General features: G+C 37.0%; 3 protein-coding genes and 1 long non-coding RNA gene across 6 annotated transcripts; 3 read left to right on the top strand and 1 right to left on the bottom strand.

Moving 5' to 3' along the window:
* Window positions 1-1,683, top strand: KCO5 (Ca2+ activated outward rectifying K+ channel 5). 2 transcript variants are annotated; one of them, XM_008229567.3, is made up of 3 exons: window positions 40-421; window positions 485-1,147; window positions 1,289-1,683. In XM_008229567.3, exons 1-3 carry the CDS (start codon window positions 345-347, stop codon window positions 1,434-1,436), a joined length of 888 nt encoding a protein of 295 aa, XP_008227789.2. In that variant the 5' UTR covers window positions 40-344; the 3' UTR covers window positions 1,437-1,683. The 2 variants fall into 2 exon arrangements, with proteins under 2 accessions (XP_008227788.2, XP_008227789.2); XM_008229566.3 differs by having other exon boundaries at window positions 1-1,147.
* LOC148918016 (uncharacterized) lies at window positions 1,669-2,895 on the bottom strand. Its single transcript, XR_016126072.1, has 2 exons — window positions 2,345-2,895; window positions 1,669-2,187 (listed from the first exon to the last, which is right to left on the bottom strand). It is a non-coding gene; the product is annotated as an uncharacterized LOC148918016 (long non-coding RNA).
* Window positions 2,896-8,160: 5,265 nt separating this feature from the next.
* On the top strand, window positions 8,161-11,263 carry LOC103327263 (uncharacterized). Its single transcript, XM_008229568.2, has 4 exons — window positions 8,161-8,538; window positions 8,850-9,439; window positions 10,221-10,736; window positions 10,839-11,263. Exons 1-4 carry the CDS (start codon window positions 8,310-8,312, stop codon window positions 10,974-10,976), a joined length of 1,473 nt encoding a protein of 490 aa, XP_008227790.2. The 5' UTR covers window positions 8,161-8,309; the 3' UTR covers window positions 10,977-11,263.
* Window positions 11,264-13,584: 2,321 nt separating this feature from the next.
* LOC103327264 (proline-, glutamic acid/leucine-rich protein) lies at window positions 13,585-25,187 on the top strand. Of its 2 annotated transcripts, none has more exons than XM_008229569.3 (14): window positions 13,585-13,816; window positions 14,036-14,321; window positions 15,032-15,148; window positions 16,102-16,166; window positions 16,659-16,776; window positions 17,833-17,904; window positions 18,668-18,727; window positions 18,856-18,985; window positions 19,383-19,576; window positions 19,756-19,940; window positions 20,947-21,074; window positions 21,488-21,780; window positions 23,380-23,623; window positions 24,038-25,187. In XM_008229569.3, exons 2-14 carry the CDS (start codon window positions 14,055-14,057, stop codon window positions 24,817-24,819), a joined length of 2,655 nt encoding a protein of 884 aa, XP_008227791.2. In that variant the 5' UTR covers window positions 13,585-13,816; window positions 14,036-14,054; the 3' UTR covers window positions 24,820-25,187. The 2 variants fall into 2 exon arrangements, with proteins under 2 accessions (XP_008227791.2, XP_016649496.2); XM_016794010.2 differs by having other exon boundaries at window positions 13,612-13,816; window positions 15,036-15,148.
* Window positions 25,188-25,851: the final 664 nt, after the last annotated feature.

The following is a 25,851-nucleotide window of genomic DNA, read 5'->3' as shown; positions in this document are numbered from 1 at the left end:
AAGCAAACTTAAACCAACAACCTTATCTACTACACAGTACACTACCTCCAAAGAGAATCTATTCCTTTTTTTTCTCTGATGGAAAATGAGCCTTTTCTCGGCTCCCAAACAGGGCCCCAACACCAACTCCAACCCATAATTGAAGACCATGATTTCTCATTCAAAATCGTTCCGTCCCTCAGCGACCCAACTCTGCTCATCTTCCAAGAGCCCCAGCAGCATCATGTACAGAAAGACTCACAGTCCTCCTCCTCCTCCTCCTCCTCCTCAACAACCCAATTCGGAGCCCCGAGTGCCCGCACCAAGAAACCGGGTACTCTCCACCGTTGCAAGACAGCCCCGCCATGGCCGTCATGCGAGACCTCAAGCCAAAGACGACCCAAATCCCCAAACCACAGTCCGAGTCCAGCTCCATCATCAGGCAAGCCGTCTTCTTGCTCCTCATATATCTTTCTCTCGGTGTTGTAATTTACTCTTTCAACAGGGACAAATTTTCCGGCATAGAAACCCACCCGGTTGTCGATGCCCTCTACTTCTGTATAGTCACCATGTGCACCATTGGGTACGGTGACATTGCACCCACAACAACATTCACAAAGATTTTTGCTTGTGTGTTTGTGCTTTTTGGGTTTGGTTTTATTGACATCTTGCTAAGTGGGGTTGTCAATTTTGTGCTGGACTTGCAAGAAAATATGATCTTGACCGGAATTCAAATGGGCCAGGCTCAGGCTCAGGCTCACTCTCATCGCTTTTCCGCTAGGGACTATATTGTTGATGTGGCAAAGGGCAGGATGAGAATCAGGCTCAAGGTTGGTCTGGCGCTTGGAGTGGTGGTGTTGTCCATTGGCATGGGAGCTTTGGTTCTCTGTTTTGTGGAGAATTTGAATTGGATTGATTCTATTTACTTATCAGTTATGTCTGTTACGACGGTTGGGTACGGGGACAGGGCCTTCAAGACTGTCCAAGGGAGGCTCTTCGCTGCGGTGTGGCTTCTGTTTTCGACACTGGCGGTGGCTCGGGCGTTTATGTATTTGGCAGAGGCCAGAGTGGACAAAAGACATAGGAGGATTATCAAGTGGGTTTTGGATCGGGATATCACTGTCCAGGATCTGCTTGCTGCCAACATCAATGACCATGGTTTCATCAGGTGGCTTTCATAATCCCATCTTATCTGTCATTTACATTTTCTACTTTTTAACTGTTATTTATCATCTTCAATAATTTTTTAGAAGTAACCAATGATTTAGTATAACATCCCGACATTGTTTTGCTCCAATGCATATTTCAGTAAATCAGAGTATGTTATTCACAAGCTTAAAGAGATGGGAAAGATAGGGGAGAAAGATATATTGCAAATCTGCAATCAGTTCAGTAAGCTTGATCAGAACCACTCCGGGAAGATAACACTGCCTGATCTCTTGGAGAATCGCTTGTAAACTGCACAAACTTAAAACTGGTTTATGCTCTTTTCAGAGGGGAAGAAACAGCACTGATTTTCTCATTCTGGTCAAAGCATGGGATGGAAGTATTGAAGATGAAGCTGGGCCTGCGTCTTGCATATTCCTGGCAGAATATTCACTTGAAGATTAATGCATTGCATGTAAATTGTAATCATGCCTTGTAAAAGATGAATTGTATAGACAATTTGACCATAGTAAGAAGTTCATCTTCTTTTTTTTGCCCTTTCCTTGCTCACACTGTAATTAAAACTTAAAACAAAAAGCACTCAAGAAACAAAGAAGGCCAGGGGTTCCCCTTATTTGCATCTTCAATATTTAGCAACAATACAACAAGAGCAACTTCAACTTTCCGACCAAAAACAAAACAAGAAAAACCATCTTGTTTTTTTATGTTTTTTATGTTTTGGTCTGAAAGTGTTACAACTTTATTGACGCCCTTTCATTCGTCGACGAAACTTTGCAGTAAGGCTCTCTCCATCCAAACCTTTGGTTACCTATAATCCCCTTTCAAAGATGAGCATAGTATAGCTCAACACTTCATGACAAATTAAAAGGGAAGTGTCTTAATATATAGCTAATATTTTGTTGATCACTGTCTTCAATAAAAGGGAAGCTCTATCAAAGATGAGCATAGTATAGCTCAACACTTCATGACAAAGAGAATATTAAAAGGGAACATCTATCCGAGAGCAGAAAGACATCGATTTCATCACTGTCTTCCATGATGCTGCACAAAGTCATGAAGTAACAAGGAGTTGATCATGAGAAACAGAAATATATAAGTTTAGGGGCATCATCTATAATAGGGTAACAAATCAGTTAAGGCAACAATAAAATTATTGTTATAAGTAACATTTTATACAGTGGTTTTGATGAAGTCTTACCTCCTCAGCAGTATTCTGCTTGTGAATGTGGTCGTTCTCAAACAAAATTATTAATGATTCAGGAACCAGGGAACGGTGGTACACAAAGCATCAACCAGTTTCTGTAGCTTTGTACTTCTTTTGATCCTGAAGAAAACTTCACTTTCATCCTACAAGTGCTTAAAAACTGAACCTTGTTATTGGGAAGACCACAGAAACTCCATGATAGGACAACATCATTTCCTTCTACTGAAGACAGACACCAAGTCAGCAAATTTTGTATTTGGGATTCCCAGTCTCCATGATCTGTTCTTCTATGGACCTGACTTGTGCTTCACTGCTTCGGCTTCCCAATCTCAAGCTCAAACTTGCAGCTAAATTGTTTCAATTTCGGGTTTCAGACTTTCAGTCAATAAGAGTGTTTGAAAAATCGGCCTAGGCGGTGGCTAGGCGGGCGCTAGGCGGTTAGGCTGGGCGCCTAGGCTGGTCGGATCTTTTTTCGTTGCGAAACCCGGAGGACGAAGCAACCGAAACCAAAGAAAACAAATCGAAGCTTGAGTTGATAGAGAAGAAATGGCTTGACTGCGAGTGCAAGCTTCGCGTGGTCGTCTCGTCTTCTAATACATTATAGTCTAGCCGCACGGCTATACTGTTTAAAATAGGATAGAGGTTCCCTTTTAAAATATCAGGGAAGTGTCTTAATCTATACTGGTAAAATATTATATATATAGCTGTGCGGCTATACGTTTAAGTTATTTTATATAGCCATGCGGCTATATAATTAAGATATTCTATTTTTCGATTATAGCCGCTCGGCTATATGGTTAAGATATTATATTTCAGAGTATAGCCGAGCGGCGATACGGTTAAGATATTCTATTTTGGAGTATAGCCGAGCAGCGATACTGTTAAGACATTCCATTAAGTTGTTTTAAACTTCCATATAATTTAGTTTTTCAATTCAACTTCTAAATCCTAAAAATAAAGAAGGCAAACGTGGAATCCTTCACCTATGACCAAAAAAGAAAGAAAGATGGCATGCTTCGGCTATATGCCTATATCCTACATTACACCCTCCATTGAACCCCCACCACCCCAAAATACAAAGTCACAAATCAAAGTGATAACCAGCTCCAATGAAAAAAGAGACCAAAGGGCAGACTTCATTTTTGTTTGTGTTTTTTTTAAGGAAAAGGAAACAGAATTTTATTGCAATATGACAATAGAATTACAAGGTGGCCAAGATGGCCACATAAAGAAGTCTAAACAGCAAAATAGCAGTTAGACCAAGCAAAACGAAAACTTTCAAGCAAAAGGGCAGACTTCATTAAAACAGGGTTGTGCTCATTATGATAAATTATTCTTTGTCATTAAACAAGTAAATAGATCACAAAATAACATTCGACCAAAAGGAAAAGACAAATAACATGTCTTCTGTCAGAATGGGTCCTGGTTTTGTACACCAGCAACAAGCCATTCACCAGGAATTTGTGTCATTGTCTGGATAAATTTCCTGCTTGCCATGACACACTCGTTGTAAATCACCCACTCTGGTTTGTGACCCAAGCACTTGGGGGATGCAAGTGTACCTTATCGTTCGCTGGTGTCAGGTAGTATCCTCTGGAAACACTACCAGCTGTGCATTAGGTGAGCCACCAGCAAGGGATATCCAGTTAGCATGGCCCTTCTTATGTTGACGGAGTAGTCATGATCGTTCAAATCAGTACTGCATAACTCGAGATCAAAACGGGCTGTAATGCTGGCTAACTACCGCCGAATGTTGTCTGCAGCCTTCAATGCCCTGTAATTGAAAAAGTTGCGGTAGCACCAGGATGGATCCTCATTGTTTTTAACTTGACAGTATAGCCGGACGGATATACTCCAAAATAGAATAACTTAACGGTATCGCCGCGCCGGACGGCGATACTCAGAAATAGAATAACTTAAGGGCATGGCCGAGCGGCTATCTTAACAGTAAAGCCGACCGGCTATACGCGAAAATATAATAACTTAAGCGTATAGCCGTTCGGCGATACTCCATAAAGTATAGCCGAAATAAACGTAAAGCCGCTCGGCTCAACTCCAAAATTGAATTACTTAAATGTACCGCCGCACGGCTCTACTCCAAAATAGAATAAATGTATAGCCGGTCGGCTCTACTCAAAAATGGAATTACTTAAATGTATAGCCGCCCGGCTCAACTCCAAAAAATGTATAGCCGCACGGCTCTACTCCAAAATAGAATGACTTAAATGTATAGCCGCTCGGCTCTACTCTAAAATGGAATTACTTAAATGTATAGCCGCACGGCTGTACTCTAAAGCCGGTCGGCTCTACTCCAAAATAGAATGACTTAAATGTATAGCCGCTCGGCTCTACTCTAAAATGGAATTACTTAAATGTATAGCCGCACGGCTCTACTCTAAAGCCGGTCGGCTCTACTCCAAAATAGAATGACTTAAATGTATAGCCGCTCGGCTCTACTCCAAAATGGAATTACTTAAATGTATAGCCGCGCGGCGGTACTCTAAAATAGAATGACTTAAATGTATAGCCGCTCGGCTATACGCTACTAAGATATTATTGAATTACTAAAAATAAAATTAAAAAAAATATTAACCTAAACATACTAAGTTTATATATATATTTTAAAACCTCTCCCGACGCAATTTCGTCGGCAAATTTCTATCCCGACAAATATTTGCCAGATTAGACCTCAATCGACGATATTGTGTCGGCATAGATAGCTTTTCTCAGTAGAAGTTTAATTTGGCAAATATTTGTCGGTATAGACCTATGTCGACGAAATTTCGTCAGGAGAGGTTTTTTTTAAAATATAAAATTAGTTTCTTTATTTTTGTTTTTTTGTCAACTTCTTTAATTTAATATACGTAATTAAGTAGTATCTTAGCTTTTATGAATTACTTTAATTAGTAATTATGTTTTAATTATTATTTGTTTAGTGAATATTTAAATATGTTACTGATTTCATAAATTACTTAATAAATTTTCAGACATGGCGGGCAGGTTATACTTCAATCTCGGCTGATTTCAGCTAACTGGGGGAGCTTTTACAATGAACCCCTCAAAGCCTTTCAGCATCTAAGTGAGCATGGGGGAGTTTTGGATTTTGATTCCCTTGGGCTCCAATTTTATATGGCCCGGTCTGTTGGGCTAAACTTTATATTTGTTTTTCAACTTTGAAAGTGAAATATGTGGTCCTTATCAATGGCATTGGATGGGCGAAAGTCGTTTGGAGGATGAAATGAAGTGGCAGTGAGAGCAGAGCCCGAGCCTATTTAACTTGCAAAGGGATCAGGAAGGCAAATTATGGATGATGGAATGGATCCTCAACTAGACAACTACCATCCATTATAATAATTAAATCCATGCGTATGCCTGGCCCATGGTTTCAAGTAATATGAAAGTTTAATGTTTATATATATATGGATCACCTGGATCATGCCAAGAAGAGATAAATGGACAACTTTTAAACTGTAGTTTCACAGAGAGAGAGAGAGAGAGAGAGAGAGAGAGAGAGAGAGAAGAACATGTAATCATGATATACATGATTGGTTGACTCATTTATTGACAGCTTAAAACTTTTGAGGTTAGTGTAATCTAATCTAACATGGTCCTGATGAGTTGAGTTTGATTCTTATTCTCCAGATACTAGAGTCAGCGGAAAACAAATTGGGCGACATTATTGTGGAATAGCAGCCTGCTCTAGCTAGATACTGCTGAAAGAAGCTTCTGAATCACTGAGAGAATGTGATGCGGTCTATGTGTATACATATATATATATATAAATGATTTGATGAAATGTATGTATCCACCACCTAACCTAAAACATTACCTGTTCCTAACTTCTCAAATAATTCATGACCCTCAATTACAAGACATATTAATTAGTTTTTGTAATGCCTTCTGGAGAGTGGTGCCACTGGTGCCTACCCTACCCTGTGTGGGTTGGGTCTTGGGTGTTTGCATTGCATTGCAGGCATCTTCTCATCTGAGGATTAATCACAGCAAAAGTACTGTACTAGCATAGCATTGCATCTGTAATCTACAAATAATATTATAAAATTCCCTATATACTTATCCAGACAGATGGACATAAATTAATCATTACCATTGCATTAGGCTTGTGGGATACGGTAGAAAGAGAGAAGCAGGCAAACAAACAAACAAACTCATGTCGGCGTCCACGTTGAATTTTGTAAAGTTAGTAGCAAGTGCCATAAAATATCTATCATCACCATGTGGACTACTGTACATTTTTTCTGCTGTAGTTAGAAAGGAGGATGAAAGTTTTCTCATACACGCAAAGTGTCAGAGAATTTCGAATTTAATGCTATTAATCTACAAGTTAACAAACTATTTTTACATTATACACGCATAAATAATGTTAATAAACAACTTATTTATTTATTTTTATTGTTATTTATACATTATGCACAGATCACATCGCAGTTGTGTATTGGTTATAAATAAATGAGATTTAAAAGGTGTCAACAAAACGAAATATTGAAATATTGCCACATGTGATATGTGATTACAGCATTCATAATCATGATCATGCTCTTTATTTTTTAGTTAAAATTTAACTAAAAACATTATAAAGCTATTTTAGGAGTTTCTTATAAAATTTCAACTCCAACTATGCTCCCTACTCTAGGGAATCATAAATGATTTATATGTATATAAGTTTGCATGAAATAAATATTAAAAATAGCATTCAAATAAAGCAACATTTAATTATAGAGAGCCACTATGAGTCATTTCTCTCTCCTCATATTAAAGAGCTCCTAGAGGTCTTGCTAACAAACCCCTGACTTTTCCCTCCATTTTTTCTTTCACTATGTTTTTTTTTATACTTCAAACTATATGTTTAACTTATTATTTAACCCCAAAACAAAAATATCATTGACATAAGAAGACATTCTTTTATCCTAGTATGAATTTTAATCGAATTGGCGACGAGCTGCATCACGAGGATGATACATTTGATTTGACCTTGGTTTGATTTTAATGATTATAAGTTGTGTAACATGTACTCCATCCCCCCAACCTACCTTCATTAAAAAAGTTATAAAAAGGGACTTTTACTGTTCATGAATTGAAAATTGTTACCATTTAACGATAAAATACGAAAAAGGCAAATGGGAATTCATAAAAACTGTTTTACTTTACCTCTCATTATTTTCAAAGCACAATAGAAATAACTTTTTAAAAAAACGACAGCAATTTGGCGTAAAAGAAACAAGTGCTTCCCTGATTTTATTTGTGTAAACCTTATTTACAAGAAAGCAATGACATATTGTTCCAATTTTGCTTCTTTCCAGACGAAATCCAGTTTGGCTCTCGTGTTTCTTTTTGACCAGGAGACCCCACATGTAACCAACTAGAGAAAAAGTGGGCAGAGAGAAGAGAATCCATCAAATCGATAGTTGCTTCTAGTTGGAGTCACACAATCAAACAAAACTAATACTTTCGAATATAAAGAAAAAAAGGAAACCACAGAAAGGACTTTTTGCTCTCGAAAAAGTTGAGAGGAGATGAGATTTTCAAAATTTCAAGCGCTAGCAAGCAAGGGGAGCTGTGCTTAGTTATTAATAATACGAGAAAAAACTCGGTTTCCATGAGAAAAAAAAACAGGGGCCACAGAGACAGACCATTGATATACATAGCTTTGGGTGAAGGAAAGCAAGTACACGGCACGGTCTTACTGTTTCCAAGTTTCAACAGAACAGACTAATTATAATATAATTTATTTATCTACATGACATTGATTTTTAATCAATTAAAATAAAATATTACAGAAAAGTAGAGGAGCTGGCTAACATCCCCACTTCACCAGCAAGCTGCGTGAGAGAGAGAGAGAGAGAGAGAGACCCCTTTCCAAACTCTGTATTTGTTGCATATAAATAAGGCCCACTCGCATGCTCTGTCTGTCTCTGAAAGCAGAGAAGAGAGAGAGAGAAGCATGAAGAAGAATCAGATGGTGCATGTGTCATTGTTCGTAGCACATGTGCTTCTTCTGATCAGTCTTCATGGTGCCTCTGGGAAGGATTATATCTCTGCTGTGGGAGACCCAGGAATGAGAAGAGATGAACTGAGAGTGGCCTTGGAAGCTTGGAACTTCTGCAATGAAGTTGGAGCAGAAGCACCTGGCATGGGCAGCCCAAGAGCTGCTGATTGCTTTAATCTCACAAGTAAGCCCCACCATCGAACAACTCGGGGATTGAGGAGGAAGAGTGGTTTTTTTTTCTTTTTAGTTCTCATATCAAATGATTTTATTATCATTAATTTGTTTTTGGGTGGAAGAATCTTTATTTTTTTTCTTCCTTTTAATTTTTTAATTTTAAAAAAAATCATGTACATGGGCATTCAGTTTGATAGCATACAATGTATTTGATAGATGTTCCAAATTCATCTCAATGCACTTCATAGTTGTGTTTGTCATTGGATTGAAGTAGTTATGTGCTGATTTGATTCTTAATTTGTTTTGAATTTGATGGGGCAGGTTCTTCTCTAAGACATTTAGTGAGCAAAGAGGATAACAAACTTGGGGTGGGCAAACCATTCCCAGGGATTAGCCAGGGGGCTTTGAACAATGTAGACCTTTATGCAGCAGAGAAGGAGCTGTATCTGGGTTCTTTATGTCAAGTTTCAGACTCTCCAAAACCATGGCAATTTTGGATGATTATGCTGAAAAATGGTAACTTTGACACAGAGTCTGGTTTGTGCCCTGCAAATGGGAAAAAGGCAGCTCCTTTCAGTCCGGGAAAGTTTCCTTGCTTTGGGAGTGGGTGTATGAATCAACCCATTGTGAATCACCAAGAGACAGTGTTGTTGGATGGTGATACAATGAGAGGAAGTTTCAGTGGGTCCTATGATCTGGGATCTGATCTCAGTAATGGAAATGGTGGAGCTGATGGGATATCTTTCTATGAGGTGGTTTGGCAGAAGAAACTTGGTGTTAGAAGTTGGGTTTTCAGTCATAAGCTCAAGACTTCAAAGAAATATCCATGGCTGATGCTGTACCTCAGAGCTGATGCAACCCAAGGATATTCTGGAGGCTATCACTATGATACAAGAGGAATGCTAAAAACAGTAAGTAGAAACCATTCATTTGAATTTAATTTCTAAGTAGAAACCTTTCATTTGAACTGGAATCTAATTTCCTTCCTTTTGTCAAGTAGCAAGCAATCATTATTATATTGAGAAGCTGAAGCTAGAATGATGGAATTTTTCTCTTGTTTTAGTTGCTGCTGTATGATGTATGCCAACATATGTAACTTCTAAGAAGAATACAGAAAAATTAGTCTTATTGTTTGTCTTCATGACAAAATTTAAATGTAAGATGGTGTATGCTTTCCATCTTTCATGTGATTAATACGTTAACAAAGTAACAAAAGAAGGCCATAACTGGACGGCTGATTTGCTTAATTTGTTAAACTAACTGCATTTCCAGAGGTATTAGTTTATTCAGTGGGGGATTTCATGAATAATTAATATGTTAATCTGTCACTGTCCTTTTTTGTATGAATACATTTATTCTTCAATATTGTTAGGTAACATTCATACCAAACCCTCCATGTCAAAGGTCTTAGAAAACTTTGCATTCTACGACCTTATTTAATTGGTACTGGGACATTTAGACCGACCCTGGAAGATGATCATCTAGTGAAGGCCACAAGGCCACCGAATCAACAGAATCAATTGTGTCATATTATAATCATCTGTGTTTGAAGTTGGACCTCAGAATACCAGAGTTGACATCTGCCAGAGTTTGTTGCTTTTGTTTTCTAAAATATTTGCTTCTAAACTGTTTGAGTATAGAAGGATGATATAGTCATTTATCACATAACTTACAATTTAAGTTAAATTTCAGCTTCCAGAGTCACCAAATTTTAAGGTGAGGTTGACTTTGGACATCAAAAAAGGGGGAGGACCCAAGAGCCAGTTTTACCTTATTGATATTGGTAGCTGTTGGAAGAACGATGGCCAACCCTGTAACGGGGATGTGCTGACTGACGTAACCAGATACACGGAGATGATCATAAACCCGGAAACTCCAGCTTGGTGCAGCCCCACAGGTTTGGGGAATTGCCCACCATACCATATTACACCAGATGACAGAAAGATTTATAGAAATGACACAGCCAACTTCCCATACTCAGCTTATCACTACTACTGTGCTCCAGGGAATGCCAAACATTTAGAGCAACCTGTAAGCACATGTGACCCTTACAGCAATCCTCAGGCACAAGAGATAATGCAATTGCTGCCTCACCCCATATGGGCTGAGTATGGCTATCCAACCAAACAAGGGCAGGGTTGGGTTGGAGATGCAAGAACTTGGGAGCTTGATGTTGGTGCCCTATCCAGTAGACTCTACTTCTATCAGGTAACTAATTAGTTACAGAAAAACTGCAAATTAAACTGCTTATGCAATTCAACCAATAACTTTATGTGATTGATTTTCATTTTCTGTTTGTTGTTGTTGTAGGATCCAGGCACCACTCCTGCAAGAAGGATATGGGGATCAGTGGATGTGGGTACAGAAATTTTTGTTAGTGACAAAGATGAAGTGGCAGAGTGGACTCTCAGTGACTTCGACGTGATTTTTACACCCAAGAAGAAGTAATTCATAATTCCACATCCATAGCAGCATTTTTTCTCAAACCTTTTCATCTTTTTAATTGTTTTTTTTTCCAAATATATAGATCTAGTCTTCTAGAGTTTTAGACCAAATGGAAAGAAATGTGTTAGTTTCATAAGGGTGACGAGACTAGGAAGAAACCGGAGCAAGCAAATCCCGTAAGGGTAGCTTTAAAGCTTCAACTTCCTGTTTTTTTTTTCGGGTCAAGAAAGCTTCAACTTCAAGTCATTGTGAAAAGCCAATTCTCAATGTCATAAGGAGATCACTTCAAACCTGTCTCCAAATACGAGTTTTATTTTCTTATTGTTAAACCCAATAAACTTGTGAAATGCCTTCTTTGATTGCCTTCTTTTATTGAAATGGAAGATAGATGTTCTAAGTTCGTTCATTAATAATTTTTAAAAATAAAAGAAAATAAATTGTCTGATAGGATTTGATAAGCAAAATGTGATCCGAATTACTGCAACACGTGACATAGCCATATATAAGTTGGTTTAAGTGGGCACCAGTTGTAAAAGCAAATTGCAAAGGGCTCATCTCTGCGGCTGTCTTCTCCATTTGAAGCAAGAATCAGAATCACCCACCAAACTGCTTTCCAACGAACCAACCAATACAATGCCTTCCACCCGTTGACAAAAGTGTTCCAATTGTTTCTTTGGTACCAATCCAATCGCATTGGTTTGGTACTAACGATACCTACATGACAGTAGAATAGAATGAAATGTGCCTACGCATTGGTTTGGTACTAACGATACCTATACATCGCACTAGGTACTTGTCTGAGTTAGAGTTCTCCCTCTATTTTTATTTTTCAAAGAGGAATAGAATGGGCATATTACTACTACCCATGTGATGTGGTGTGGTGTGGGCAAACCTAACCTAATTTCATGTCAAAACACGACTTTTGAGTCACTCACGGGCTCTGACTACACCTCTTCTTGCATAATCACCATTCACGAGAGACACAAAAGTTGAAGTATGTGTTTTCCTAAACTCACTTTCACCCACGCGCTCTACACGTAATTTTTTTTTTCTTCACACAAACTATACTTCAAATCTAATCTACGGAGGAGAGGAAGATTTAATTTAAGGTTTATTTGGGAGTGATTCTAAATGAGTCATAATCACTTACAAAGAGAAATGTGATTCTCTATATAATCACTTTTATTGATTTTAAGTGATTATGATGAGAAGCTCCCGTTTGCTTCTCCATAAGCATTAGTGGATTCATGATTTTTTCAAGAGATGAGCACTTTTAAAAGGTTACCCGGATTATTTGAAGGAGGATTAGAACTACCATAATTATTCAAATAAAGATTTAGATACTTTTTCTTAAAGTACTGTTCTATAATTGTATAATTAAAACAAATAAGGATCTTAGCTCTATTACTAATTGACTATAGTCTATACAGTATATCAATTACATAATTAGTCTACCAAAATTCATATCAAATCATCAATTAATTTTATAAAAATCAATATCACTTAATCTAATCGAAATGCATATCAAAGTATCAATTCAATAAACAAATCAAAATGCATATTAGCCTCTTTGAGTTTGCTACTGATTAAACTAATATATAGAGAGCCAAACCAGCAAAAAAAATAATTATAAAAAAAGAAAAGAATAGGAAAACTGAAGATTTAAAAAAAAACCTAGAAGAAAACAAAACTATGAGAAAAGAAAAGAAAAGAAAATATTATTATTATATATATATATATATATATATATATATAAAAAGCAAAGTGGCGTGAGTTCACCTTGTTGGTCTAGAGCAAGCAAAGAGAAATCTTCCAGTTTCAAGAAAAGCAATTCAACTCAAGGATTAAATCCTCTCCTTCGCTGAAATTTGATTGCTATTGTATTCGTATACGGATTAATTTGATTGCAGGTTTTGTGTAGAAAAGACTAGGCTTGTTATTATTTTATTATTTGTTTAAAGACCCGGTCCAAATGACGTTGTTTTGGCTTTAACAAAAAAAATATAAAATAAACTCTTCCATCACCATGGTTTCTTCCGGCAAAGGAAGATGCAACTGCACATTCTTGCGTCTCTGTAGATTCGTCACCGTCCATAAGTATAAGATGGTGGCCTTTGTTCTGTCGGAGGGTAATCCTGAGGATCATTGGTCACAAAAACCCTTAATGACGAAAGAAAGATGATAATTTCCCAAACTTCAAGACTATTTGTGATGAAAAGCCTAAAATTAATGAACATTTTAATTGATTCACCCCGGTCACCATATCACCACCCCCAATCTTTCCTCACCAAAAACTCACCTCCCTCCTCAACGCACCCACATCCTCACACTGCCTGTCACCCCACGATCCAACCCTCCAATATTGATTTGTATGTTTTTATTTAGTCTATTTTCTAGATTTCTTTTCTCATTAATTTTTGCCTAACCCTTTTTATCTTGGTTGATTTTTGGCGCATTTCAGGTTAGTTTACCTTTAACTCTCAAAATTTATAAGCTAAACCCTAAACCCTTTTGATAAAATAAAAATCCTAAACACTAATACTTCAGCGAACCAAAAAAGGTAGTATGTAGCCCAACAAAAATAAAGCCCACCCGAGCAGAAATTTAGCCCACCACACCATTGTCTCTAACCAGCGGCGGCAGCTCTCAATCCCAACCCTGCCCTGACAGTGACACCCTTTTTCACACCTAATAGTAAAACGATGCTCTCCTCCGCTCCACCTTTCTCCCAAACATTCTCAATCTTCACTTGCTTCTCAAACGTTTTCAGTAATTCTTTTTCTGTAGTTCCAAACTTCTGTTCATTCATCCATACATAAACGCCAAACCTAGTCGGCTATTTGGTATGTTTCTTGATGGAATGTTTCTTTTTTCTGCAAACTATAAATTTGGGTATTTAGTTGAGAGTTAAATCATTCATGTCAGTCTGTGGAGGTGGAAGAGTTGCAGAGAACTCTCTACATGCCTGCCTATTTGGCTTTTTTCGTTTCCATTAGGGTTTAACAACCAATCCATAAACCCTGACTGACTACCTCTGTTTTTCTCTGTATGTTCAACTTTAGAGCTTAAGCTTGGACTCCAATGGCAGCTTTCGACCATATCAAGGACTTGTACGATGTTGCTCTAAAGCCTCGTCTGTTGCACACGCTCATTAGAGACCATGTCCCCGACACTAAGCACCCTTTTGGGAGCCCATTCGAGCTGTCCAACGTAGTGTACATGATCAATACTCACAACCTCCTTCGCGAGTCTGTACAAGATTTGACTGATCAAAAGCAAATCAATAATTGGAGGTCCGCCATTGATTCCTGGGTCAACCATTTGATGGAGCTCATCGCCAGTGACATTGTATGTACCAATTAATTTTTGACAAATTCCAATTATTTAACGTCACTTGTTTTACTTTTTGTTGTTGATAAATTTGATTTTCTTGAGTTTATTGAAACATGTGTTTAGTACTTTAGGAAAGTCCATGTATTCAGTTTGAATGGTAAATTTGCAGTTTTAGCTGTCAATGGTAGGGTTGCCAAGTCTTTCCTCTCTCTAATATTCAAGTGACCGGCATGAAGTTAAGTGTTGGGTCTTTTGAACCTAGGGGTCTCTTTGAGAAGGTTATATGAAAAGAAAAAGGTTTGACTTGATGAATAAGTATACGATGTTGATAAATTATTTGAGGTGTGAGAGAACCTACAGGACCTTCTTAAGAAAGAAAAGCCAAAATTGGAACCACAGAATTGCATAGCTTTCTTAAAAAAATTGTTTGGTGAACTTGATTGCAGAGGCAAGATGGAAGTAATAAAATTTTTAGTGTTCACATGTAAGATTTCAGTGGTAGTTTTAGATACAAGATTTAGTGTCACTTGAGGAAGTCAAACAGTAAAATTGTTCTAGGATGAGTCATCTTTTATAATTGACAGTCATAACCTGAGGTGTAATTAATAGTTTTACTTTTACACCATGTTAGGGCGAGGGAAAATAAGACACTTTCTATTTGATTTCTACTAAGAGTTTGCTTTGTCTTCCTTGGGAATTCATTTGATCATATACTTCTGTTCTAGCCAGATAAATGTTGGGCGGGAATTTGTTTGCTGGGGGTGACTTGTCAGGAATGCAGCTATGAGCGTTTCTTGGAATCATACTCTGGTTGGTTCCAGAAGCTTCTATCACATATTCAGGTATCCAAATGACTGTTTGTTCAAATAATAATAATTATGTTATGGTTAAACTATTGCTTCTTAAAATAATAATAAAAGTATAAGATACAACTCTAAAATCACTGCCCTTGCCAATTGTGGTTTTGATTCACAAGAAAATACGATATCCAATATTTTAGATCTATTAGCCTTGCTATATATGTTATTGATCCTCACATGATGCTTTCAGCAACTGTAAGATAGTACAAAGATTACTTATCAAAATCAGATGTAACCTTTGTTTTTAGCTCCTACTATCAGTTGCTGTGATATCTCCTTTGACCTGAATCTGTATATATCAGGTTACAAGGAAAATTGTGCTGCATTTGTATTAATGGCATGGTTTTGTTGATCAATATGGCCCTAGTGCCACATATGCACACCTCTTGGCAGCCATGCCTGATAAACAAATTACTCTCATGTTCATCAATCAATATCTAAGAATTCACAGTACTACTTATGTAGCAAGACCCATGGCCTACAATTTTGGCTCATCTCCAACAATTATAGAAACTACAGATATTCCTTTTACTTAATAAATGATAAAGATAAAGAGAAGCCAGATATAAATTAAATAAACCGCAATATCCTGATGATCTTCGGTGAACCCTTATGATTGAGCTCTAGAATTGAATGTCATTATATTTAGTTGTGATAATACCATATGTTATATTAGATGTTTTGAGAATTATCCCCAAGCACTTCATTTTGTGCACCCTGTTTGGATCACATGGATTCTCTGTTGTGTTTCATTTGGAGTACATCAGACTGCATTTGTGTAGGTTTTGATGATGTTTTCTGGATTTTGTCCTCTTTTGAACTTCTGGTTTTGTTGTGAATGAAATTGACTTATATATAAACTCTCTGCACCATCCTTTTTTATTTTAAATAATCTTTCAAATTAACTTTAATGATGTGTTTTGTTTTCCAAACAGTCTGCCGAAACTTATCAATTTGTGAAGGTGGCCTCTTGCTCCTCAATGGCAGATCTCCTCACAAGGTTGTATATCCTACAGTGTTAGCCATGTAAATGTTCGCCTCACACAAAGACACAAAGGGCACACTACAAGTACATGAAATTGTTTTATTATACTTATAGTTAGATCCCTAGGTCTGAATCAAGTATCTTCTTTCTCCCTCTTCCTCATGCCTAAATTTTCATTCGGAGTTGCATCTGTCATCTTGCTCTTTAATACCAAGCTAATATTTTAAAATGATAATTGACTAACAATTTTGTACTGGAATTTGTAATCCTCATTGTTTAGGTATAGTATTTGAAGGCTATATAGGTTAGTAGCTCAAAATTTTCATTGAGAGTCGTATACATCATCTTGCTCTATGAAACCAAGATAATATAACAGTGGTAATTGACATTAACAATTTTGTACCGGAATTTGTAATCCTCATTGTTTATCAATAGTAGTTGAAGGCTATATAGGTTAGTAATGGTGCTAGGTCCTCAACTATGAGGCTATTTCCTTTTGTTTTTTAGGTTGGGTGGATCTCCAAATGCAAAAAGGGATGGAACTACCCATGCTGGGAAGCTTGTTCAACAAGTCATTCAACCAGTTTTGAAATTATTAGATGATGATCATTCAGAGGTTGTTTGGGTAAGTTGCTTAACTCTGTTTGGCCACAAAAGAATTGCTTTTTTTTTTTCTCTGGTCAAATTTTCTAATGAATTTTGCATTTGATTATAAAATGGAGTCCATCAGTTGAGGTTGTTGTGAGGAAACCTCTTAATTCGTCTTTTGCAAATTTGCCTGTTTTTAGTTGATATCCAGAAGTGGAGGCCAAGCTGTCAAAGCTATAGTCATGCAATAACTTGCTATATAGGCTATATGCCATTGGTGCATCTTAGTTTTATATTGTTAGTGTTAGCTTGATGAATCCAGGAAGGTGTTAAATAACTCGCCTTCTAGATCTTGTTCTTTGATGTAACCGACGGCAATAGACTAAACTAGCAAATATTAAAACACTTAGAAACACACAAGAATTATACTGGTTCGGCAGAACTTTTGCCTACGTCCAGTTGTGATTTCTCTAGGTAGAGAAATCACCGCTCCTTTGACTAATAATAGAGATTACAGAACTTTTGCAACCCTAGAACTAATCTCAAAACTCTTGGCTGTCTCTGGCTGTTTTTCCTCTCCTTAAAATAAGCCTTGCCACACCCTATTTATAGATATAGAGTTGGCTTACATGTCCCAAGGCTGATTGGATTCCTATTCCTAAGTGGATTAGGAAATTACACTTATCCAAATCCTAATAGACTTCTAGAAATCCAAACCTGAATTGAATAAGGAAAACTGAAATTCTTTCCTAATCCCTCTAGGACAAGAATTGGTATACCTCTAATTTTCCTAAAACAATCCTAAACCAATTAGGACATATTTGACGGGCCAAAATCCTAACAAAAGGGTCATAACAGGTGTTAAGTTTGATTACGGCATATTACGTTCAAAATAAATTTATCATGATTAATATAGACTTATATTTCTTGAATGCGGCCCATGGTATGGTGGTCTACCATACTGCCTCGTGAATATATTATATTTTGCTTTGGTAGGATATATAGTTGAGTGAAGTGCAGGCAATATTTTTGTTATATTTTATTTATTGATGTTGGTTATTCATGTATCATGTGGATTTCATGTTACATGCAGGAAGGAGCAGCTCAATTGTTGTGCACAATTATGTCTTTGTTTCCATTTAGCATCAATCGCCATTATGACACTGTAAGTTCCTTGTCCTTCCTTTTCAGAATTACATTTACTCCATAGTGAAGTACAATATATATTATCAAATACATTTTATGAGGATGACCGTAAATGTGTACTTAATGTAACAAATTGTGTATGTTATCAAAACACTCCTTGTACTTATGTTCATAACTTTGTTATTCCATTTATTTGAGATTTACATGCCCTTTCTTAAAACGATCAAATACCAATTGTGCCCAATTGGATCAGACAAGCTCTCTAATTCCTGCTTCTGGATAAGTTGCCATCCATTGTATTCCCATCTTTCTATGCTTAACATATATTATTTAGTCACACAATATTTATATACAGTATTTTCAACTTTATGATAAAGAAAACTTCTGTGTAAGATTTTGGTCTGGTAGGAGGTGGAAATAATTTATGCTGCTTTAGTGCCTCATTGTAGGGTCTTACTATCTCATTATAGGTAATGCATGGAAACCTAATAATGGTTGGCTTGACATATGTCCTCTTGAATTGTTCTAAAGGAATATATAATCCCATACCATAGATGTGTTAAGCCTAATTAATGATATCAAGGAGGTAAACCTCATTTGATCCCCTTTACATGAAAACCTAGAAAATTTTCTTTTTACTGGAGCTAATGCTCATAACAATCATAACAAGAATATTAAATCACGCCTCTCAGGACCCCATGGTCAAACAAACACTAAGGATGATTTTCTCACAAAAATTAATCATGGCTTGCCTATGGATTCTAATTGTATGTTTTATGCAGGCTGAAGATGTTCTTGCTTCAAAAATTTTGTCAGGAAAATGCAGTGTTAATATACTGAAGGTAAAGTCCTGTTTGCTTGAACCAAATTATGTTACAAAATGCAGCGTTAATATGCTGGAATAGTAGTAAGTAGTAATCAACCAAATTATTACATCCACAATAACTTTTGTCTGGTTTTCAACATTCAGAAACTTGCTCATTGCCTGGCATTACTACCAAAGTCAAGAGGAGATGAGGATAGCTGGTCCTTAATGATTCAGAAGATCTTATTCTTGATTAATGGTCACCTGAATGATGTTTTTCAGGGTTTTGAGGAAGGTACAAGGAGCTTTAGTTGAGGGATCCCTCAAATACTTATTTGAGGGACACCCTTGTAGGACCCACTCTATATTGTAGATATTCATTCAAAGATCATCTCTACAAAAAATGACTAGAATCCGATATTATTTGACCACTCAATTGAAATATTGAAATTTTAGTACTTTCTTGAAGCACTGTGTTCATTGATTTTGTAGGACACAATTGGATATTGATGGTTTCCGATTTGTCTAATTTTTTTGCAAGGATGATCTATGAATGTAGACTTAAAAAATAGATGGTTTGGATCGTTGAAATTTTTTTTGTAAGGGACCCTAAATGGTGTCCCTCAAATAAATATTGTGGTGGTGCTGGTCCTAAGGTAAAAAACTGATGCACTTATTTACTTGTACTGCAGAAACCAAACGCCATGAAATTATTAGATTTTTGGTTCCCCCAGGAAAAGATACACCTCCTCCCTTAGGAGGGAATAAAATGTCAGGAGAAGCCTCAACGAAGGCAAGAAAGAGTTCTGAGCGTTTGCCAATGCCCAGTGTCTCTGCATTGATGGTTTGCTGCTCTACAATGCTAACAACTTCATACCCTGTTCAGGTGGTTTATATAACTTTTGCAGCTATCTTCTGATGCTTTCTATGAAAAAGTGAAAAAAAGAAGATATACTGAATGTAATTTTAATAGTTTTTTTAGGTTCCACTTCTCTTTTCTGTGTTTTATAAACAATGCAAACCAAATTGATTGTCCACAAGGATCTAACATATATTTACTTATAGGTGACTGTTCCCATTCGGTCCTTTTTAGCCCTTATTGAGAGAGTGCTGATCGTGGATGGTTCCTTGCCACACTCCTTGCTGGCCTTTATGACTGCCATGCAGCAAGAATTCATTTGTTCAGAACTTCCACTTTTGCATTCGTATAGTTTGGAACTCCTCACTGCGATCATAGAGGGTGTGCGCAGGTAATCTAGAGTATCGTTCTCTATTATTTACCCAATGTGTCTTACTGATAAAATTTTGGAAGGCTACCCTCCATGTGTGTGCTCTCTTTCTTTCATTTAGAGCTGTTTCTGATGTGGGCATTCAACAACTCTTTACACCTTATACTTTTCAACACAAATCTTCTCTTTCTTCTAAACCTTTTCTTTTGGTAATTGTTTTACTGTTTTTCTTACTTGTTATTTTTCTGTATGGGTTTTTACTTCTACAGAGTTGAATGTTTACCTGGAAATTTTATTAACAGGGACCTGCGATTTTTGGCTTTAGCCAGATATTGTGCAAGTGTAGTTAATCTGAACTCTTGTTTTTTAAATAATAAAATAACAAACTGTTTTTGCTTTGAGCTGCATCCAATTGAATTGGATAGTTCATTTAACCAAAGGCTTCAGATGGTCTTGCTCGTGCTCCATAATGTATTTCAAGCTTACGTGCTTTAAGCTGTAATTAACCCCCCTCAAGGCCATGAATTCCCCAAAACTTCCAGACAATGCGATCATTGCTTTTTCAGAAGGCAAGATTAAAATGGGGAATCCCAGAAGTTTGAATGAAGGCCTAATAAGCAACTAAGGCTCTAATACCATGCAGGATGATCAATTGTCTCATAAGTGATAGAAAATGGGCCAAATAGTGTAGATCAATCCTCACTAATGCCATTATTTTCTTTTCCATTTGTCAAGGTTTGTCCTAGAACAAAATGATGTCATTGTTTAGTAGAGCATTTGGTCAATAGGTGATGCTTAATTCTTGAACTTGTGATTTTGGGGATGCTTACTTGATATGAGTCTCCACTGGAATATGAGTTTAAGATGCCTAGTTCTTTTGAACTTAGGAGTGCTAGAGATGTTCTTTTTAGGCTCTAATTTTCTCATCTAGTATATGTTTTAGAGATATTTTCTTCTCTAGTTCGTTTTCCGGTTCTTGACTTCCTAGAATGTTAGCTTTCTGACTATCTTATTATCTTCCTTGCAGTCAACTTTTACCACATGCTGCATATTTAGTGCGTCTGCTTTCAGTGTATTTAAAGAGATGTGCATTGCCAGAATTGAGAATAAAGGTCTACTCAATCACAAGGATTTTGCTGATATCCATGGGCGTTGGTATGCAGTAATTTCAGAAATATATTGTAATCTAATTTTGGTCCTGTTGAAAAGAAACCTTCCTGTTAGATACTAGCGTCACATTGCAAAGACAGGGATGTCATGTGTTGACCAGACCAGAAAGCCTAAAGAACTAATGTGCACAGCCTTATTACAAAACAAAGTGATTCCTTTGAGAAAAAAAAAACAAATCTTAGCTACTTCATGTGGTATAAACTGATGTATGTGTCCGCACATATAGTTCTATATGTAGTAGCTTTCTGATAATTTGTATCTGAACCACCCTTCAACTGTGTTCTATACTCCCCTTCTGATGCTCCAATGCGTGCTCCCCATGTAATTAAGATAACAATTGTTTATGATCGCATAAAGTTTTCTCATGTTACCCTTTATTTGGTTTATATGCTTATCAGGTATGGCAGTATGCCTTGCTCAAGAAGTTGTTAACAGCGCATTTATTGATCTAAATCCCATTGCCAATGAGAGTGGTGGTGCATCTTCTAGTGGAAACTCAAAGCCTTCTACTGAAGCATTGGTTCAAACACCACAACATAGCCATAGAAAGAGGAAGCATGGAGCTTCGAGCGGATCTCTTGAGTGGCATAACACTAGTAGATTGGAAGGGGGAACCCCCAAGAACCATACAACATCTCCAATTGCTGTTAAAATCGCTGCACTCGAGGCGTTAGAAGCTCTTCTCACTGTGGTATGTGCACTCCTAGCTCTGTACAGTGTGGTTCAGTTCATCTTTCTGCATCGTAGAATGTTTATCCTCATAGTCTTCGATCAGGTTGCTGTAGGTAATGAATGTAAATATAGAATAGTAGAGTCCCCTTTACACTGTAAGTAGAAGACTAACTGTAGGATCCTAGATTCCTAAAGGAAACTCTAAAGCCTTTTATGCTATGTGAACAACCAATACTTTGATTAAAGACGATATTTTATTTGTGAACTGTATAGGCTATGGGTTCTGCCCTTCATATAGTTTACCTACCAATAACTTTTCCTCTTTTCTAAACGAATCATTCTCAGAAGGTCACTTCTTAGTATTCACACATCCAAATTATTATTCTACAAGAAATCAGACTCTTGACTTTATATGCCATAAATGTTTGGTAGGGATCCCTCAAGAAAAACTCTCCCTCACGTTGATCTTTAGATTTTGGATTCTTTTGTTCCATAGAATCATATATTTTGAAAATTCTATTTGCTTCAGTTTCTTATGCACAAGTTCCTTGCACACATAACATCTTTGTGTCGACCTTCAATTTGTTTACCACATTGAAAATTTCAATCCACTAATATTAAATGTCGCACCTGAATATCATTCCCAATAGTTTTTTTAGAAACTTTAACAGCATCCTCATTTCTTCATGAATTTCTTGACAAACCTGAAGTAATTTAGAGTGGTATCAGGTTGGCAATAAAGTGGTGGATGAACATGTCCAAGAACCATATTAGTTTATAGCTTGTAAGTTATTATCAATTTCTGAACCTAAATCTGTTACAGAACAGACCCAAAAATGTTATATAAATCTGTATTCATCGCACTAACAAATGGTATATGCATCAATCATGGCAACTCCAATAGTTAAATACACCCCTGAAATTATCTATTCACGATGGTTCAAGTAATCTATTGGTGCTTGCTTATATTTTGTTAAATCAAGGTCAGAAGTTCCACATTAACCAGAACATGAATTCAATAAGCTTACCATCAAGAGAATCATAAGATAACAATTTGGTTACACTGTTGGTTTTTTTTTTTTAATTATCAGTGTTATTGTGATTAATTTGATCAAGGTTAAAACGAAGTCAAAGAGATTATGTGAAAAGTTACACAGTTCTCTCTCTCTCCCCACACCCACCCCCCTCCTCTCGCTCTCTGATATAATTCTAATATAGGACTCAAGAATTTCCATAAATGCCTTTAGTTGAAAAAGTGCCATTGAGGATGTAGGGAATTGTAGGTCTATACTGTAATCATTATGGCCTTGGTTCATAAACAAAGTTTAAAATAAAAATAAATAAAAAAGGTGAAAATGTACCTGAAACTTTGCAACTTGTTAATCAATCACCATGCTTATTTTTCTGGGTCCATTTTTAAATTCTTTGTCCATAAAATATTTTGTAAGTGATCAAGTTTTGTCTTTCCTGTGTCCTAATAGAACAAGAGTGTGGTCTTTCAAAGTTCACATGTTCCCAATCTACTTATGTAGGTAGAATTATCATCTTTGTGGATAACTTTTTCTGACATCAAAGCATTACTAATGAATGACAGGGATGTTTTATTTCTTTTTCACAGGGTGGTGCATTGAAATCTGAAGGATGGCGATCAGATGTTGATCTTCTTCTGATAAACATAGCTACTAATTCTCTGAAAGGGGCATGGGGTGGTGAGAACGGAAACATTTACCAACTCAATGAACCTGGTGATATTGGGGGTGGTATGCAGCTTGCTGCACTACGTGCGCTTTTGGCATCTTTCCTTTCTTCATCTTGTGTCCGCCCCCCTTATTTAGCTGAGGGTCTTGATCTTTTCCGTAGAGGTAATTCCTCCTGGAATATGTGGAATCTCTCTTTTGATTTGATTATCTTGTCAAAGTATCAACAGCAAGAAATAAGCATGTATGGAAAGATCACCAGTATGCCCTGAACTGAACTTATGGTGGACTCTTCACCTTTATTACAACCTAATTACTGATGTGCAGGAAGGAATTACACCTCTTTAATAATACTTAACTACTCCTAAGGGAAACTACCGAGGAGTAAGAGACTGACTTTGGTTTTGAATCTACAAATTAAAATTCAAAGACAAGCACAGGGCATCATTTCGAAAAACAATAGACACAATCTGAAATAAAACTAACTGTGTAAAATAGGTTTTTCTTCAATTAGAATTGTCTTTTTTCTTGCACTCGTATTCCTCAATTATTTTAACCACATGAAAGTGGTTTCTGCAGGCAAACAAGAAACTGGAACCAAACTTGCTGAATTTTGTGCTCATGCTCTTTTGGCTTTAGAGGTGCTTATACATCCCAGGGCCCTCCCGCTGGCAGATTTTACTGACGCAACTCTCCCATCTGATAGAGTTCACTACAAACTCCCAGAAAATATGTACTCTGGTAGTCTGAGACCCCGAACCCCATTTTCAGGTGACATACAGGGAATGATGCATGATGCTGCTGACTCTGATCATGATGACCTATATGATAGCTGGCTTGCAAGTAGTAAAGAAATGGAAGCACCAGTGAGTGACCTAGGAAAGACTATGCAGGTGGGAGAGCCATCAAAAACTGTAACAGTTATTCAGGATAAAACGCTTTCTGTAGATGGGTCATTTAGTAAAGAGACTCTAGCAGCAGGAAGCGTACAGGAGCTCGCAGCAACCATGGAGGATGTGGAGATGAGAGGCAATAGGGATGAAAGTATGGTTGAATCCCACAAATTGAAAGAATCCATATTGCAATTTCAGGATATCACGTCTCCAAAGGTTGTCCCAGTTGTTGGAACTACTACTATTACTGAAGAAGTGTTTGGGAGGGTTGATATGGAAAGTGGTCCATCAGATCAAAGGGGTAGCAATATGGTCGATGTTCTGGTGGCTAAGGGTGATGAGTCTCTTGGCGGAGGCAATTTCGCTACCACTCCAAAGCCTGAGAAGAGCAAGGGAGTTGCATTTGAAACGGGTAATGATTCAGATGAGGATTCATTTCCCGATATTGTGGATCCAGAATCTGAATGATGTAAGAATTTTGGTTAAGTTTGTTCTGTAGAGATACTATGCGTCTATCATCATAGGGTCTTTTATCCCTTGTGTTTGGAGGAATTAGGGAGTTGATTTACATTGCTGTTGGTGCCATTAGTCTTTAGTCAAGAGGAGCCTCACATTAAATTAGTTTAATAGGCGCTTGTCAACTTTCTTGTCACAGTTTTAGGACCCTGATGTTTTGTGAGCTTTTCAAAGAAACTATTCCTAGCCTTGTGGGATTTTTGCATAAATTAGCCTCTTAGGAAAGGATTGGGGTCCATAATGTTCTTAATCGGCTATGTAATGTTTCTGTATGCAACAACTTGCTGCTGGTCGAATTATCATTTGCCCTGTTCTGTGCATTATCTAAGCCACTTGACCAAGACTCAAATTGTCACTCTTCGTCAATATATCCATGTCCTATGCGCAAGTGAAATAGGTAACAAGCCCTGCAAGTCATTTATTGTCAAACAAGTTGAAATAGAAGTAGGAAACAAAGTAAAACTTGTGTAGGACCGTGTAGCGTGTATTTGGTGGTGTTGGAGTTTAGTCATGCTTGTTTGGTGATCAAGGTAGCCTGATCGTCGCATGTTGCTGGCTGCCTGCCACCATAATCTCTTTTTCCTTTTCACAGATTTCATAAGTCAAATAGGTACCTACTGTTGTCTGTTGTGTGTGAGAAGAGAATCATTTTTAATTTAATTTGTAAATTAGTTAGTTCCCATAACAAGAAGAATAAATGAAAAATGCCCCAAGAGAACTTGAAGAAATTAATTTGTTCCAATGAATATATATATTTTTTTAATAATAATTGTTTTCCTTTTTGGTAATAATAATCAACACAATTATTATTGATGAGGAGGAGGTTGTGGGTAAGTACTACAACGACAAGAAGAGTGTAGTACATCTTCTCATCTGTATCTTGTGCATTCTTCTTATCCTTCTTAAAGCTCCTCACTCTCTCTCTCTCTCTCTCTCTCTCCAGTTATTTAGTACACAGAAGAAGAGGTAGTACATGCATTGTCA

This window comes from Prunus mume, linkage group LG4 (genome assembly GCF_029339155.1).
Source record: "Prunus mume cultivar Tortuosa linkage group LG4, ASM2933915v1, whole genome shotgun sequence".
NCBI lineage: Eukaryota > Viridiplantae > Streptophyta > Magnoliopsida > Rosales > Rosaceae > Prunus > Prunus mume.
This window is presented reverse-complemented; position numbering and strand designations above follow the sequence as displayed.

Coding starts and splice junctions, on each gene's coding strand:
- KCO5 (XM_008229566.3), top strand. CDS start 345: ATGGCCGTCATGCGAGACCTCAAGCCAAAGACGACCCAAATCCCCAAA. Junction 1,148..1,288: donor AATGACCATGGTTTCATCAG/GTGGCTTTCATA, acceptor TGCATATTTCAG/TAAATCAGAGTATGTTATTC.
- LOC103327263 (XM_008229568.2), top strand. CDS start 8,310: ATGAAGAAGAATCAGATGGTGCATGTGTCATTGTTCGTAGCACATGTG. Junction 9,440..10,220: donor CAAGAGGAATGCTAAAAACA/GTAAGTAGAAAC, acceptor GTTAAATTTCAG/CTTCCAGAGTCACCAAATTT. Junction 10,737..10,838: donor GTAGACTCTACTTCTATCAG/GTAACTAATTAG, acceptor TTGTTGTTGTAG/GATCCAGGCACCACTCCTGC.
- LOC103327264 (XM_008229569.3), top strand. CDS start 14,055: ATGGCAGCTTTCGACCATATCAAGGACTTGTACGATGTTGCTCTAAAG. Junction 16,167..16,658: donor ATGGCAGATCTCCTCACAAG/GTTGTATATCCT, acceptor TTTGTTTTTTAG/GTTGGGTGGATCTCCAAATG. Junction 17,905..18,667: donor TCAATCGCCATTATGACACT/GTAAGTTCCTTG, acceptor TGTTTTATGCAG/GCTGAAGATGTTCTTGCTTC.